Below are 17952 nucleotides of genomic sequence, written 5' to 3' on the forward strand. Positions count from 1 at the left end.
AGAAAAAAAGAATTAGGAATTGATAAGTACTAAAACTAGAATAGTTCCATATTATATTCCAAATTCTTTCTTGCCTTTAAATATAAAAATTACACAATTATCTGAAACAATTGCTAGTGGCCAGTGGTTTGTTTTGTTTTGTTTTGTTTTGTTTTTATGTATACATCATACAGCTTTCTGCCTGCATGTATGCCTGCAGGCCAGAAGAGGGCACCAGACCTGATTATAGATGGTTGTGAGCCACCATGTGGTTGCTGGAAACTGAACTCAGGACCTCTTGGAAGAGCAGACAGTGCTCTTAACCTCTGAGCCATCTCTCCGCCCAGTGGCCAGTGTTCTTGTAAATGCCATTATTTGAAGATTGCTAAAAACTAGACTATCCTCATCTCCCATGCTTTCTTACAAAAGGGCACTTTTACCTGTGGTGCCAACAGGATTCTATCAGAAGTATCAATAAATTAAAATTTCTTTATAATAGATAGTGGCTAGAGTACTTCATGCTCCCTACTTCATAAAGAAAAGTTAAAATAAAACAGTATAGAAGAGAGAAAATGGTTTATATGAAATATATGTAGATTATCAATGGCCACTCAAGTCTGTCCATCCAGACCCATTTTTGGCCAGTCCTGTTTCCTCTGTGGTCCAAAAGGTTCTATCTATAGACTTGTGCCCTGGCTCCTCACTGGACTGGGTTAACTGAAGACACTGTCATGAAGAGGAAGACAGTGCCTTTTCATAAGGAAATGAGGTGGCAGTGTGGCTCCTATGGAGACGACATTATAGTAAGGACTATTATTGATATATTAAACTTTGAGTGGCTCTAGAATATAATATATTCCATTGATAATGTGCATGTGATGTGTGTGTATGTTTGTAAATATCTTCCATTTCATTATATACAGTACATAGGTAATAAAATAAACCTCTATTTTCTTTTTTCTTTTTGGTTCTTTTTTTCGGAGCTGGGGACCGAACCCAGGGCCTTGCGCTTCCTAGGTAAGCGCTCTACCACTGAGCTAAATCCCCAGCCCCTATTTTCTTTTTAAGGCACTTAAAGGGCAAATACAATGAATGGAGGCAGCCCTTTCTAGTTTACAGCTTTCAAAATAACCTTAACATCTTCAACAGAAGAACCAGCTCCTCTCTAAAAATGAACACATTTCCAAGTACTAAATTTAAGACTCAAACTTTGTACATTTTGTTGACTCTCCTTAAACTGAAGGGAAAGAGGACACAGGGTGGCAAGTGCCATCTTGTGGGCATCCTAGAAACTGTTCTGAGTCTCAGAGCCAATCTTTACAAATGTTTACAAGATTCCAAATAAACAAACTGTTATTGTAATTTAAATAAAAAGAGTAACTCTGCCAGGACCTCAGGTCAGTGCCTACAATAAACTGTGTTTGTGTGAGTAGAGAGCTGAGGCAGGCTTGCACTTCATCCCAGGCTTTCCTGGAACTTCTTACGTAGCCCAGGCTGGCCTCAGCCTCAGCGACCCAGCTGGGATTACAGCTATGCACTAGCATACCCAGCACATTTGTGGACCTGACTAAGATCCTTCCTTCTAAAGAACCTGGGATGTTTCTAGTCACATCACAACATCTGTCTCTTACCTGCAGGAGTTAGTCTGGAAAATGGAGGTTGAGACTGCCATATATCGAATGGAGTTTCAAAAGCGTCTAGTTGGAGAAGTTAGAATAATTCTCCCAGTTTCATGATATAACAAACAAAGTTACAGAACACCATGTCTCAATAAACAAACAAACAGTAAAATGGGAGAAGGTGCTTTCCACAAAACCCAAACCAAAAGAAGTTATCAAAAATCTAAAATACAGTGCAATTAATGAACAGATACACCCATAAGTCCATAAGCTTTGTGCACATGTCTGATAAGCAGAAGTTCATGACAATTCAGGTGATCTGGAGGTCTCGGCTCAGTTGCAATGTAAGGTGCTTGCCTCGAGTCATGAGGCTCCATAAAAAAGATATTATACAACATAGCAACGCTACACACACACACACACACACACACACACACACACACACACACACACACAGAGGGAGGGAGGGAGGGAAGGAGAGAGAGAAAGAGAGAGAGAGAGAGAGAGAGAGGGAGCGCGCACGCTCCCTTTTCTCACAACGATGAGTGAAGTCCACCCACTGCACACATGGTCTTCAGTTTGAAGACCATGCAGCTCAGCAGTATCGCCACAGCCTGCTTCAGTCTTTAAAACCTGTACCTTGTCTAACAGGCCCTAGGTCTGATCACTGGCACCACCCAAAATAACGGTTTCTTGTCATGTAAAAGATGTCAGCTAAAAAGAGCTGGACAGGGAGATGGGAACTGGTAAAGTGCCTGTCACCCAAGCATGAGTACCTAAGTTCAGATAACTAACAACCACATAAAAATCAGGCATAGTCCCATGTGTCTGTAACCCCAGAACTGGTAAGGATCCCTGGAGCTCAATGTATCCTAAAATATATGAGAAAACGAAGATGAAATTTTTAGGGCATATTTCTTTTTGTTATCTAATATCACTTCACTGAAAATGTATTAATTTTCCTTCCTAATCTGATAATGAAACATTTTACTATAAAATTAGAAAATGCTAGGTGTTATCTGCTGAAATCTTATAATTTTTAATTTAAAATTATTTCTTAAAAATGTAGAAGAATTTCAAATGCCTGTCTTGATTAGAAGATGAGGTCACATAGCATTGTGTGTGTGGCCACACCTCAAAGAAACAAGGTCTGGAGACTGAGTACAGACACTGCTTTCTTACTCCGTCTGGAAGCTGGAGCATGTGCGCGTGTGCATGTGTGGAGATAGGAAGGAGGGGTGGAAACAGGGAGACTAGCGAGAGCAAGAGCTCAGAGCTCCCCTGTCTGGACAGACCTAGGAAAGCAGCAGGGGAAGCAAGGCAGGGCCCTCAAGATCACCACCTCCATCTCTGGAAACTCACATGAGGCCTCAACAATGAGTGCCCTACACCAGCAGCGCCTGCATCTTCCTTTCTATTATCCTATTTTTGGTCCATCTTGCTCTTTTTTCTTGTCTGTTTGAGGCAATGTATCCATATGACTTCAATTGAAAGAATAAAGTGACAAGACTAGAGGACCTGGTTTTTATCAAGGAATATAACTCCAAGGTCCAGGAGTAACTTTTAAACACACAATGAAGAAAAATTGCTAAATTTTGTTTTTTTAAAGGTTCTCTTTTCTTTTCCTTCCTCTGATTGTGTGGCCCTGGTGTCTGAAACTCACTTGTAGATCAGGCTGGCCTCTTAACTCAGAGACCTGCCTTCCTCTGCCTCCCAAGTGGTGGGATAAAGACTCTCTTCTTTAACTATGTAGACTGTTACCATGAGCATCTCTGGGACCCTGAGGAGTTAACAAACGACATCCAACTACCAAACAGTAACAGCACAAAACAATATGGAGAGCAGCAGCCAAGGCAACTGCATCAGCAGTTTCACCATGAATTGAAATGTTGTAAGTAGTACATGAAATGTCCCGTAAGCCACCGAGCTCCTTCCCCCTCCCTTTTCCCCTCTGCTTTTTCACATGGTCTCCTGTGAGATTTGCTGGCCTTGAACTCACTGTACAGCTGAGCAAGACTCTGAAGTCCAGGCCACACTGCTTCACATCCCAAGCTCCAGAACTACAGATGTGGACCATCATCCCTAGTTCCTGGGTTGACTTCCTTTAGGGACCACAGCTTAATTATTCTAGCATATCCTGGAAAGCAGTTATGTGAGCTTTGTGCTCCACTGCCTGTTTTCTTCTGAAAACACTTAGGGACCTGGGCACAGTGGTACAGTTGTAAACACAGAACTCAGGAGATAGAAGCAGGAGGGTTATAAATTCTAATTCAAAGAAACCTTAAAAAAATAAAAAAATAATAAATTCTAATTCACCCTGGACGACATAGTGTTTAAGGCTTAACATGGGACTCTATCAAAGTAAAAACAAAATAAAAAACAACAAAAGGAAACATCCTGACAGCCCATTTCTAAGTAGGGACTAGTCTGTGAATACCCTCTGAACATGGCAACCCACCAGGTCTGAAAGGGAGACTTAATGAGGATGCCCCACCCCAACGCCACCACTCTGAACAGCCTGCAAAGTGCTGAAGGAACTGAGAACTATTACACAGAAAGCTTCCCCAGTTTCTCTCCCATGTAGGAAAGTCTCTCCTGAAGGTTTTGTTCCCAGTGCAACACTGGACACACAGCAACAGCTCATCAGCCTGGATGACCAAGTGAGCAGACACTGCCCTCTGCCCTCTGCTTCCAGTCCGAGGAGGGTGTTATGGGATACAAAGCAGTGTGCATCCAATCGTCATCTCACCACAACCTTGGACAGCTGTGCTGACAAAAGCAACTGTGTTGACAATCTGACAGTAAGACATATTTCCCCTTTACAGGCCACAAAATTGCAAGAATATATGTGTGTATCTTCCCTTTAAATACTGAAAATAAGATACGTAGTCAACAACAAAATATATATATAAGAAGCATTCTGAGCTATGAACTACTGCTAACTCAGTTAAAAATCACAAAATGATGGTCATATCCTATAACTAGGCCAGACTTCCAATGGAGGAATGGGAATACCAACCCAACCACAAAACCTTAGACCTACAGGATGTGCTGGGGCAAAGATGGAGCAGAAACTGAGGGAACAGCCAATCTTCAGCCTTCTAACCCAGTATATCTGACAGACTTTATTTGGAACAGGAATTATGAAGTGCTATCCTACCTTGCCTTACAAAGCTTGACAGTTGACTTCCTTGTATCCATGTTTGTCCATTTTGGACACAATTCTGTCTGCAGTTGAAGCAAGGGCAGATTTTACCCCGTGGTAGGTTGCCATGTTTGAAGCAAACTCCATAAGGAGGTTATCTGATATTAATCATCTTCTTCGAAGGGGGAATGGAGGTGCTGCCAGGAGCAGACCTGTCTCACTGTCTAAAAAAGGTTTCAATTGTTAAAACGTCTTTAAATGCCATACTCTGTGTATCTCCAAGGTTTTGGAGACCATCTATTTATCTACAATATACGTGAATTGATGGGTTTTAGCTATTTACTACCTGATTTTAGGAAGCATATTTTGTGATAAACTAGTCTAGTATCTACCATGGTCATGAGTTTGATTGACTATTAGCTCAGATTACTTAATCATCCTAAACAGCTTGTACTAGCAGCTTTAAAAGAGACTAGAACTTCATATTACACTAAGAATCATCTAGGATTGGGGATTTAGCTCAGTGGTAGAGCGCTTGCCTAGCAAGCGCAAGGCCCTGGGTTCAGTCCCCAGTTCCCAAAAAAAAAGAAAAAAAAAAGAATCATTTAGGTACAGGACCCAAAATAAGAGTGGAAAACATGTATAGAGAGCTTGAGAGATGGCTTGCCAGTTAAGAGCACTCTCTGTTCTTCCAGAGGTCCTGAGTTCAAGTCCCAGCAACCACATGGTGGCTCACAACCATCTATAATGGGATTCAATGCCCTCTTCTGGCATGTAGGTGTACAAGCAGATATAACACTCATAAACACTTAAAAAACTTAAAAAAAAAGACAATGTATACATAGTATGTTTATACAAATATCTATACCAATGTAACAAAATATGACCTTAATATGTAACAATATACAAAGATTTATACCAATGTAAGATTATTGGCTATAAAATATTCTTTGGTTTAAGAGTAGATTCAATAATCTACTCTTGTTCCTATTCTTCCTGTATTATTTCTGTATCTCCCTTTTCCTTCTCAACCCCTTTGCCTTTACCCGAGGAAGAAAGGATAGAGAAAAGAAAAACAGAAATCCTTGAGTCTAGCTTCCTATACTTTGGTTTTTGTTTTTTAAATCAAGACTATTTAGTAACTTGTAAGCAATCCCTTTAGAATGACAACATCCATCACCTAATAGAACAACCAAAACCTACCCTCCCTGCCTTAAGAGAATGGGACATTGTTTGCTTAAAATTGCTTCCTGCTGATTTTAGAGTGTAGTTTTCTTTTGTGGGGGTCCAAGAAGATTAGAAAAATGGTTAGTCTTAAGAAAGCTAGCTGTGGGGTTGGGGATTTAGCTCAGTGGTAGAGCACTTGCCTAGCAAGCGCAAGGCCCTGGGTTCAGTCCCCAGCTCCGAAAAAAAAGAAAGAAAAGAAAAGAAAAGAAAAGAAAGAAAGAAAGAAAGAAAGAAAGAAAGAAAGAAAGAAAGAAAGAGAGAAAGAAAGCAAGCAAGCTAGCTGTAACAATTGTTGTCAAGTCTCTATATGCTGTGAAAATATAGGTTTAAATGAAGTCCGGACTGGAACAGTCTATGATGCTGAATGAACTGAATTAGTTGTTTTAAGTTGAAGTCCCCCAAATAATCAAGACACAGTCCTACTGATCTTTTTAATAGGACTTGGCTATAGCCACTTTTATTTAATCAGTCGGAGAAGATTGGTGAGCAAAGTTGATACGACATCACTGGTGTACATGAGAATCTGCTAGTCAGGACTGCAACCAGATCTTGGGGCCAGTACTTAGCATTTGAATATATAGCAGTTCCAGACCAACACTCAACAAGAACTCTGTAGGATACCCTCCTAGCCTGGATGTATCCTCCCTGGTCACTACCCTCCTACTTCCACTGCACATGTTTCTTGGTTATGTGTTGTTAGAATATAGGATATAAAACCTTTCTTCTCCACTACTGTAATAGTACTGACATTGGCGAGATCATCTCAAGTATCTTTCTTACGTCCTCGTAAGCCTTAGAATGCTTGCTTTAACCTCCCTGTCCACTAAGAGTGAACCGCACTTACAAACAACCCATCCTTAACTGTTCCACATGCTGTGCTGGGAAGAGACAAAGAATGAGGAAAGGGTAAGTAGCTATGGCGGGTGCTCTTTGCAAACTGTACCCACAGCTGAGGAGCCAGCCCCTTGCTCTTCAAGAACCTCCACTTAGGTAAAGCCAGATCCTGGAGTTCACCACAGAAAATAGTATCAGGACCAGACAGCACGAAGCAAAGGTGGGAGTTTATTAAAATGAGACTTTAAAAAATGATTTATTTATTTTATGTGTATGGGTCCTCTAATTGCATGTACACCTAATGGTTGTGGGTCATATAATGGGTTGCTTGGAATTGAACTCTGGACTTCTGGAAGAGCAGTCAGTTCTCTTAACTGCTGAACCATCTCTCCAGACCTAAAATGAGATATTTTTTAACACAGAGTTAAGAATGAAGGTTAACAGAAAGTCACTCACGAGAAGGAAAAAAAAAAGTACACGCAAGAGTGAGGATGTGGACTTTTCTCAGGAGAGCCATGAGTAAGTGTCTTAGCAATGTCTATACACACAATTTTGGTGGCTCTCAAGTTATATCTCAAAGGGTTATTAGGATTTTTCTCCCTTTTCTCTCTTTTATGATTAATGAGATTATAGGGTGACTCGGGATTACAAACAGATAAATGATAGGTCACAATGATTGCACAAGAAGGCTGCCACATGTCTTTAATGTTAATGGGGTTTCTGAAGGTCAATAGCTGGAAAGGAAAATGTTAATATTCCTACTCAAAAATATGTCTCTAGAAAAGGGAGTGTCTTTATGCCAGCAGCCTTTGCAAATGCTGTGAATTGTGCTAAGTTCTCAGTCTTTAGTGAGAGACGTCAACCAAACCCAAAATAAGAGGCTTTTCATGTCCCCAAAATTCCCATTCCCTGCTTCACTCTTTTCAATTTTTTTGTACCCCCAGAACTGTAATGGGGGAACGTTGATCATTTATGACCACTGCAAGAGTACCAAAATTAAGGGGAGCCTGTATTACATGGAAAGCAGACCATGATCATAAGTAGTAGGAAACCAATTCAGGGAAGAAAAAGGAACTACTGACTCAAAGCATAGGAAGCGAGCTCCCCACAAACTGCTCCTATCTTCCTGTGCTACGTCTTGTGAGTCACCTCAAGTTCTTACTGGACAAACAAGAGGTATTAAAAAACAACAAAAATGAAAGCCTAAATATACATGAAATATAAATGTTTAAACACATATAGTAAAAGTGATATGAAAACTAACAGGCACGGAACCCAAATACTTACTATGACAAGAAATTGTACTCTTTTTACTTTTAGAGCTCTGAAAACTTGAGTCAGCCATTTTGATAAGCAATTTCTATTCAGTTTGATTCTGTTCCCTACTGTGAAGGTAAAACATGAACAAACAAGTTAATTTATGTGCAATTCCTTTGTACTGCTAAAATGAAAATGAACAACAGTTTAATGAAATAGGCATTATTCTCTAAATATGCCAATTTATTCAGAAACACCTCCTGGTTGTGGACACTATCTGGTTTGCTGCCTGTCTGCCATCTGCTGCTGCAGCCTTCTCTGACTGCCCAGGCAGAGCAGCTGACCCACTCACTCCGCTGCACTCTTCCGACAGCCCCAACACTTGGCGTATTATATATATTTTTCTGTTATCTATTTCCCCTACTGTAAACATGAACAAGAAATAAAGCAGAAACTGAGACTTGCCTGGCACATATTAGGCCCCTATAAATATTCATCAAATGGATAAGCAAACAAACTGGAGAACAGAAGTATACACCTTCTAGCCCTGGAGCTACTCAATCAGAATCCTGTGCTGACTTCCTTATCTCAATATACAGCCTATCCCTCCCCAACCTCATATGCTGTCATCTTCAGTACAGTTTCATTTCTTACACCACATTCCATAAACCCTTCTTAGTAATGCCTTACCCTCTTAATGAAACTGCTTTCTTTTCTCTTACAATGCAGTTCCTTCATACTTGCCCTGTCTTCTGTCTTACCCTGACAAGATCCTTGGACTATAAATGAAAATATGTCAAGCTACATGCGGAATTAACATGTATTCTCCACAGGTAGAATACAAACATCACACCTCAGCTTTACTGTCATGCCATAGTTTTTTGTCGTACAGAAGAAACTCTCAACCAAGCATAGCCCTTAGACATTTACAGCACTCACCTGTTGTCCTTCCCACCTAACCAAGTCACTACAATCCTAAAGTCACCTCTACAAAACTAATTTCACAGCTGTTATGCAGCCGGGCACAAGGTATGCATCAAAGGCAGGAACAGAAGGAACGTGGGACATGTGGTCCAGGCTGAAGGCTGAGTACTGACGTGAGAAACAGGACAGCAGGAAGGCGTGTAGCTGCTAACAGAGCCTAAGGGACCCATTCAGTTTTCCAAATGTCAAGTCTGTGTTCAGAAAAATCTATTCTAGTTATGATAGTTCATGGACTGCATCCTCTGTAGTCCTGCCTCACATCAAGAGATATTTGCAATCTAAAAGTGAAAGGTGATGTCCGGAGAGAGAGAGGAGCACCTCTGAGATCAGCTGCAGAACAATGAGGTGGCTGAGAGCCACACCAGGCCCTTGCTCTGACTCACTGTCTCTGCTCCACAAATCACAGCGGACACCTTAACTCTCAAGAAGCCACCCTCTTCTCAACTTAAAACAACCACTCAAAACACACAGGGTATTTCTGTTCTTTGGGGAAAGGAAAAAATGATCCACAAATGAGAAATTTTCTTCGAGGTCCTTGGATATAAAGCCATCCTAATGCTACTGCAGTGTGTTTTACAGTGAAGAGACATCCACACACCTGTAATCCCACTGCCTGAGAGACAGAAGTCAGACACCTGAGAACTGACTGCATGGTTTGAGATGGGCCTGAGCTACACAAGACTGTCTGACGTGTGTGTGTGTGTGTGTGTGTGTGTGTGTGTGTGTGTGTGTGTGTGTAAATTTTCCTTTCATTTCACAGTTTATGTTTTTAAACTCAGTCTTTTACTAATCAGAACTTTACTGAAATCTACTTCACATCCTATTTAACATTCAACCCTTGGGAGTGTTGCTACAGTGTGTTTTTAGGGTGTAAAGAAGTAACTGCTTTTGTAACAGAAAGTCAAAGGATGAATGTAAATTATAACTTTGTCAGATATGGTTTTATAAACATGGTTTTTCAATGTTTAGCTCTTTTTTTTTTTTTTTTTTTTTTTTTCGGAGCTGGGGACCGAACCCAGGGCCTTGCGCTTCCTAGGTAAGCGCTCTACCACTGAGCTAAATCCCCAGCCCCGGTTTTTCAATGTTTAATATGGTCGCCCTGTCCTGCTATTTCCTCCCTATCTTTCTCTCATTTAAGAGTAACAATTAACCCAGCAAGATGGCTTGGCAGGTAAGGTCATTTGCCACCAAGACTGAGGACCAGAGTTTGAGCCCCGAAAACACATGGTAGAAGGTGAGAACTGATTCTGACCTGCACATGTGTGCTACAGTGTGCACATGAAGCTTAGGAACACACACTTAATGACACAAATAAAATAAAGAATAAGATTTACATCAACCAACCAAAAAAAGGAAGGAAGGGAGGGAGGGAGGGAGGGTGGGAGGGAGGGAGGGAGGGAGGAAGGGAGGAAGGAAGGAAGGAAGGAAGGAAGGAAGGAAGGATGGAAGACGGACAGATGGACGGAAAAAAGTGGTGCATTCCTTTAAACCCAAAACTCAGGAGGCAGAGACAAGTGGATCTCTGTCAGTTTTTTTTGTTTTTTTTGTTTTTTTTGTTTTTTTTTTTTCCTGGAGCTGGGACCGAACCCAGGGCCTTGAGCTTGCTAGGCAAGCGCTATACCACTGAGCTAAATCCCCAACCCCAATCTCTGTCAGTTTAATGCCAGCCTGGTCTACAGAAGGAGTTCCAGGATAACCAGGACTAAACACAGAAAAACTCTGTCTTGAAAAACAAACAAACAAACAAACAAAAAGAAAAAAAAAGATTTTTGTCAACTAATAAAAATTAACCATCTGGATGTCTGTAATCCCAGCACTTAGACTGAAGAAAAAGGTTAGCTCAAAAACAAGCACTTTAAGAAAGAAAGAAAGAAAGAAAGAAAGAAAGAAAGAAAGAAAGAAAGAAAGGAAGGAAGGAAGGAAGGAAGGAAGGAAGGAAGGAAGGAAGAAAGGCAGACAGGCAGGTTACAGATATAATTTCTAAGAATGAGAGACTTGCGGTTTTACACAGACAGTTCGGTGGTTTTGTTACATGCTGTGGTGGATAAAGTTGCTAAAGGTGCTGACCCCGCATGTGAGATTCAAACAGCACCCTCAGTCCCACGCAGGAGACCGGTGTAGAGAGACTGAGAAAAGCTGCAGCAGCTCAGCCCAGCCAGGTCCTCTTTCACTCAGACGTCTCAAGAGGAGGGCAACAGCAGAGCGCAATCCCACATTGCACCAACCTGGTTAAAGAGATCAACAATTATTTTGCTTATGCCATCTCTTCTGGACAATAACCTTACACCACACACACACACACACACACACACACACACACACACACACACACACACACACGTGTATGTATGTACATATGTATATATGTATAGATCAAAACTATTTTTCTACCATATTTCTTTTAACTGCTTTAAATCGGTCTAAAATATAGAAGTAACTTTTGGAGCTCAAAATTAAAAGACAAATAATTTGGGCCTTCCTTTGTGAAACAGGGTTCACCAAGTAATCTAGACTAGCCTAGAGCTCCTGGTAATCTTCCTGCCTCAGACTCTCATGTCCTGGGATTACAAGAGTACACCATGACTCCTAGCTGCTTCCTCTCTTTTATGTATGAATCAGATCTGCAGACCCTAAGAAAATGCACAGTCTGATGTATGCCTCTGATGCCACTAAATTTTCACACAGAGAACAACAGAGAAAATAAATGTCTATGTGGAAAGAGTAATGTTAAGGCAGAAACTACAAAAATAGATGTAAAAAAGTTAAAACATTTTTTCCTTAACAACAAATCTTAACTTTTTGTTAACTGGGACACATCTCCAAAGGCTGAGCTAGTTATAAAAGGGTAACCTGAAGGAGCAGAGGTGTGTCATCAATATTCCTTTACATATTGCACAGATGGCCAACATCAATTGTAACTACTATGAACTATCATTTTTGTTCCAGTTTTCCAAGACAGGATTTCTCTGTATAGCCCTGACTGTCCTAGAACGAGCTCTGTAGACCAGAGTAGCCTCAAATTAAGAGCACTCTGCCTCCAGGGTACTGGGATTAAAGGCGTGAGCCACCACTGCCCAGTTAGCAATATGATTTTTTTCACTCTTTTACATTATACCAGGTTAAAAGACAAATTTGAAAACCGAATAAGAGAGAGTTCAGAGTTAAGTGTGCTCAGTGTTCTTACCGAGAACCCAGACTCAGTTCCCCTCATCTACTAGGCAGCTCACAACCATCTACAACCTCAGATCAAATGGTTCAGCTGCCTTCTCTTGACATCCACAGGCACCAGGCATGCACACATATACATGCAGACAGAACACTCACGCATAAAACATGTACATCTAAGAAGTGTCAGCAGACAGTAAAGTAAGTGAAAGTTTCTTCAAAATTAGCTTTTGGTCACAGAGATCATACTGAAAGCACTCAGCTAGCCTGTCCTTTAACTTCAGGACAGTCAAAAGTTGCTAAGTACATCATGCACCCCCCCCCCACACACACACACCCCATTCCTATTCAACTTCTTGGAAGGACTTCTACAGAGCAGTGTCAGGACAGTGACAAATGCTACACAAACTAAGACAATGAAAGTTTTCTGTGGTAAAGGACTGAGAAATAGTAACTTAGTAACTTTTCTATTACTATGACAAAACACCATGTCATTTTCATTTGTTTAATTTGGGACCCCAGTGACCCACTTCCTCAAAAAAGCCATACCTCCGAATCCTTCCCAAAACAGTTCCATCAACTGGAAACCAAGCCTGCAAATATCTGAGCCTATGGGAGCCATTCTCATTCAAACCACCACATCCCACAGCCTATCCCCGACAGGTTTGTAGTCAGACTACGTAAAATTCATTCTGTCCAACTCTCAAGATCCCTACCATCTCTTTCAGTCTCAACAATTTTTAAAAGTGTTCTCAGACTAAAAGCAATATCTTAACTGTAGGCCCTGTAAAATTAAACAGCAAATTATGGAACAATGGAACAGAATACATTTTACCACCTCAAAACAGAGGAATCAGGGCATAGGAAGAAAATACTGAACCAAAGCAAGATCAAAAACTAGCAAGGCAAACTCCAAATCCTATAGTTCAGTGGTTCTCAATCTCCTCAATGCTGTCACCCTTTAATACAGTTCCTCATATTGTGGTGACTCCCAACCATCAAATTATTTTTGTTGCTACTTCATAACTACAATTTTACTACTGTTATGAATATATGTGTATGATACATGTGATATATGATACATGTGATACATGACCCCTGTGAAAGGGCCATTTGACCTCCAAAGGAGTCACAACCCAACAGTTTTACCACTGTTATAGCTCCATGTCTGATACCAAAGAGCTCAAATGGCCCTGCCCTTCTACATTTACTAAAACACTTCTTTCTCATGGACTGGTTCCACACTCTGTTTGAAGCTCTCCTCAGAAGAGATCCCAGGGCTCTGACATCTTCAACATCTTGGTGTCTCCAACATTATCTGGGCTTTGTTTGAAGACTTCATAAACAGGGCCTCTCTGGACCTCCATGCTGGGACTCCCTGCCATATCCCTGGTTCCAGCAGCTCTCCTGAATCACATTTGCAAAAGCTTTTCTCCATTGTTTTTTAGGAGCAGGAAATTCCTCTAGAAGCTTAACTCCACAGGGTCTTGCCCTGAGGTCATCACTCCCTCTGTTCCATTTCAGATCAGGCCTTTCTTTTTTTTTTTTTTTTTTTTTCCTTTTCTTTTTTTTTCCTTTTTTTTTTTTTTCCTTTTTTTTCAGAGCTGGGGACCGAACCCAGGGCCTTGCTTGCTCTACCACTGAGCTAAATCCCCAATCCCCTAGATCAGGCCTTTCTTTAATCTTCTCATCTCTTCTAGCTTTGGATTCCATAAATTTCATGGTGTGATTTTCTCCTCAAACTACAGTTTGTATTTCTTTTTGCCCAGCCTGCTCATTTTTAGGTAAACCTGCATAATAGTGATTACTAACAACCATGTGGTGCTGTCCGTAGTTGGCTGTCTTGAAATCTCCCCCAGCAAGGAAATTAATCAAACACTTTTCAATTTAGCCTCAGGCAGACACAGGACAAGGGCAGAAAGCAGCCACATTCATTGCCAAAATATAACAAGAATGTTTTCTAGCCCAGTCACTAATATTGTTCTCCCCTGAAACCTCAAGCTGGGCTTCTGTGGTCCACATTGCTATCTGCACTACTGTCTTTCCAGACCACTAAGATCCACTTAGAGTGTTCACTCAATTTCTTAGCCAAAGTCTTCCACATCCCACTAATAAACGGCAGGGCCAGGCCTGACTTGGTAATAGCCCATTCCCTGGTACCAGTTTCTATCTAAGGACTTTTCTACTGATGTTGTAAGACACCACGACCAAGGTATAGAAACCCTCTCTTGAAAAACAAAGCACATACACACAGAGAGAGGAAGGGGGGGGTAATTTAAAATTACACTTTCGGAGGGTTAGGGTTTGTGATGACAGAGCAAAGGTATGGTAGTAGGAACAGCTGAGACCTTACATCTTAATTCACAACTACAAGAGAACACGTTGAGAATGGTACAAGTCTTAAAATTTCAAATCCTGCCCCCAGTGATACCACACCTCCAACAAGGCCACTCCTTCAAATCCTTCCCAAATAGTTTCACCAACTAAGCAGGTATTCATTCATTCATGTGCATGCGTGCATGTATATGAGCTTCTGGGGGCCAGTCTCCTTCAAACCTTCACAGATGGTAAGAAAGTACTTTACAGGTGACTTAGGATTATAATGTTGGTGAAGAATGGAGGTGAAGCAGTCCTATCACCAACTATCCAGTTCCTAGAGACAAGCACTGTTCAAGGTTCAGTTGGGTAGGGAACTGTATTGAGCTCCCAGACTCATCACTGGCCTGGTAAAAACCACAGTCCCTTAAGCTATAAATGATGATTTTCCTGCCAAAGGATGACCTGATAGCATGGTAATTCACCCAGTTCTGCCAACTATGGCTTTACAGATGTGGCCTGACACAACATGCAGTCATGCACAGCAGCAAAAAGGTCTATATCAGATGATCTCAGACTTTCCTATTATCTGAGTGATTACTAGGAAATAAGCACTTCCCTATGGTAGATTCTAGCAAACTGTCCAAGGTGCACATTACTGACTACAGAGCAGGGTGAGTGAACTTCAGCTATGCACTAGAGTCCTAAGAAAGACAGTAACAAAGAAGGCACCACATCCTGCACACTGTAGCAATAGGTTTGTAGATCAAACGAGCAAAGCCAGTAGGGTGAGTCTGCAGAAACATATTTGACTTTCAGATTTTAAAAACTGTGTCTCGCTGGAGATGTGACTCAGTTGAAGAATGTTTGCCTAGCACAAGAGAGAGGTCTTAGGTTCAACCCCAAATATAAAAGAAAACAAAACCTAACTTTGCACCAGTAAAACAGCTACTCAGCTGTATTAACTGCCAAGCCTCTTGACAGGAGTTCAAACCCCAGGACTCATGGTTGAAAGGGAGAACCAAGTTCCAAAAGGGGTCCTCTGACCTCCACACAGGCACCCTAACACGACCCTCTTGCCTTCCTCTCCTATACGTAAGCAAATTTAATTTCAAAATAAAATAAAATGTATCAAGACTGATACTGAAACATGGATTCATTTGGAAGGTTAAGAGAAAGTTTCGAATCTATGAATTTTCAAAATAAACATTTTCAATGTATATATGAGTTTTAAAAATGAAAGTGATGGGCATGGTGACACACTCTTTTAATCCTAGCACTTGGGGGACAGAAGTAGAAAATTCTCTGAGTTTAAGGCCAGTCTGGTCTACAGAGCTAGTTCCAGGATAGCCAGGGCTACACAAAGAAACCCTGTCTCAAAAAGAAAAGCCAAAACAAACAAAAACAAAAAATAAAAAATGGAAGTGAAACTTTAGGGTTGGAGACAGTAGGTAAAGTGCCTGTTCCAAAAGAATAAGAACCTGATTTCAATCCCCTGCATCCACATCAAAAAGTCAAGAATGGAGGCTAGTGACACTGGCTTTCTGGCTAGCCAGTTCAGCCTACATAGCAAACCCAGAATCCCAGTGAGAGACTCTGTCTCAAAATTAAAGATAGGGAGCTGGGGAAAGTGGTAACGTGAGAAAAAATGGATAAAGTGCTTGTAGGACAAGTATAAGGATCTGAGTTTGGATCCCCAGCACCCATGAAAAGGCTGTGTAACAACACACACCTGTAGTCCCAGCACTAGGAAGAACTGGGGTACGGTGGAGGTTGTGTGTCACTCTAACTGAAACAGTGAGCTCCAGGTTCAGTGAGAGACTGCCTTAGAATATACATTGGAAAGAGATTAAGGAAGACACCCTCTGACTGCCACATGTGAATGAACAGGAGGTTACATGCAAACACAAATACCACACACACACACACACACACACACACACACACACACACTGAAAGGTAGAGCTGAGAGATGGTTCATTAGGTAAAGCTCTTGTCTCTCAGGAGTCAGGTCTTCATGTTTATCCTGAATTCAGACCCTCAAATCCCATGGGGAAAGCAGAAATAGACAGATGGCTCGAGCTGCTGGCCAACTCGGGCAAAGTTCCAGCTCATGAAAGACCCTGCTTAAACAAAAAGTAAAAGGAACCTGAGGAACTACACTGAGGTTTTAAATGCACAGTGGTACAAATACATAATCACAGAGGATGTTTCCCAAGGAATGACACCTGAGGTTGACCTCTGACCTTCACATAAACACATACACACGAATATGTGCATACACACATACAAACACACATGAACTGCATACTCAAAAGTAGGTGTACATGGGGCTGGAGAGATGGCTCAGTGGTTAAGAACGCTGATCGCTCTTCCAGAGGTCCTGAGTCCAATTCCCAGCAACCACATGGTGGCTCACAACCATTTGTAATGAGACCTGATGCCCTCATCTAGTGTGTCTGAAGACAGCTACAGTGTATTCATATACATAAAATAAATGATAAATCTTTTAAAAAATAGGTATACATATACACACAAAAACACTAAATAAGAGCTTCTAAATTAAGTTCTAGTAATTACCAATACAAATATTACATACATCAACAAAAAGTGTGAATGAAAATTTACAACACAAGTTGAAAACTGGACTACACTCTTGGAGTACAGTCCAAGATCCTTAAGACAGGCAGCAGTGGTTGTTCTGGGAAGTCGAAGGTCCCAACTGACGAGCTCTGCCCTGAGACTGACAGAGCACACTCATCTAACTTGGTTCCTCATCCCCACATCTTCATCACCATCTCACAGACCCATACCACTCTCCTCTCAGTTGGTCACCAAGATGAACTCAACTGGAGTCTCAGCATTCAAGAGGCTAAGGCAGGAGGATGGCTGAGTTCAAGGCCTTGTCTCAAAAACAAAACAAAAACAGGAAAAAAAAAAAGAAAGAAAAGAAAAATAGGCTAGGGCATAGCATGAGAGAAGGCATGGCACTTCCCCTCTCTCCTCCAAGAAGACTGAACTAAAGACAAGAAGTCCTTCTCTAACTCTTGGATACTTCTCTTCACATATGCAAAAAATGTTTTTGTGAACTGAACCAACTAGATCCAACCCCTAGTATTTACCTGTAATTCAGTATCTCTCAAACTTCAGTATGCACCCAAGAGAATCACTGAGTGTCCCTTTAAATTCCCTTTCACCCTGGACATGGACAAAAGCATCTACATTTAGCAAACAGACAGCCCACACAGGAGACTGGCCTGGTCTGCAACAGGCACTGTTAAAAACAGCTGCTGCTCCATCGCTACAAAAAAAAAGTGGGTGTGGTGGCTCAGCCTTATAATCCTAGCCCATGGGCTACTGAGTAAATTCTAGGCAAACCTAGGCTACAGAGTAAGAGTCTCTCAGTTTCTCTCAGTCCCCGCCCCA

The 17952-nt window shown here is 41.3% G+C and overlaps 1 protein-coding gene across 14 annotated transcripts in view; it reads right to left on the reverse strand.

Annotated features, from left to right (window-relative positions):
* Positions 1–17952, reverse strand: part of Chn1 (chimerin 1) — a 167095-nt gene that overhangs the window by 147170 nt on the left and 1973 nt on the right. For 6 of the 14 annotated variants that reach the window (XM_087654786.1, XM_087654763.1, XM_087654784.1 and 3 more), the window contains exon 2: positions 11113–11270. Coding sequence is in view for 2 of the 6 variants with exons in the window: in XM_087654772.1 (XP_087510898.1) it covers positions 11113–11119 (7 nt within the window). In the remaining 4 variants the exon portion in view is untranslated. 14 annotated transcript variants of the gene reach the window in all.

Source organism: Rattus norvegicus, chromosome 3, assembly GCF_021556685.1.
Source record: "Rattus norvegicus strain SHRSP/BbbUtx chromosome 3, alternate assembly SHRSP_T2T, whole genome shotgun sequence".
NCBI classification, from domain to species: Eukaryota; Metazoa; Chordata; class Mammalia; order Rodentia; family Muridae; genus Rattus; species Rattus norvegicus.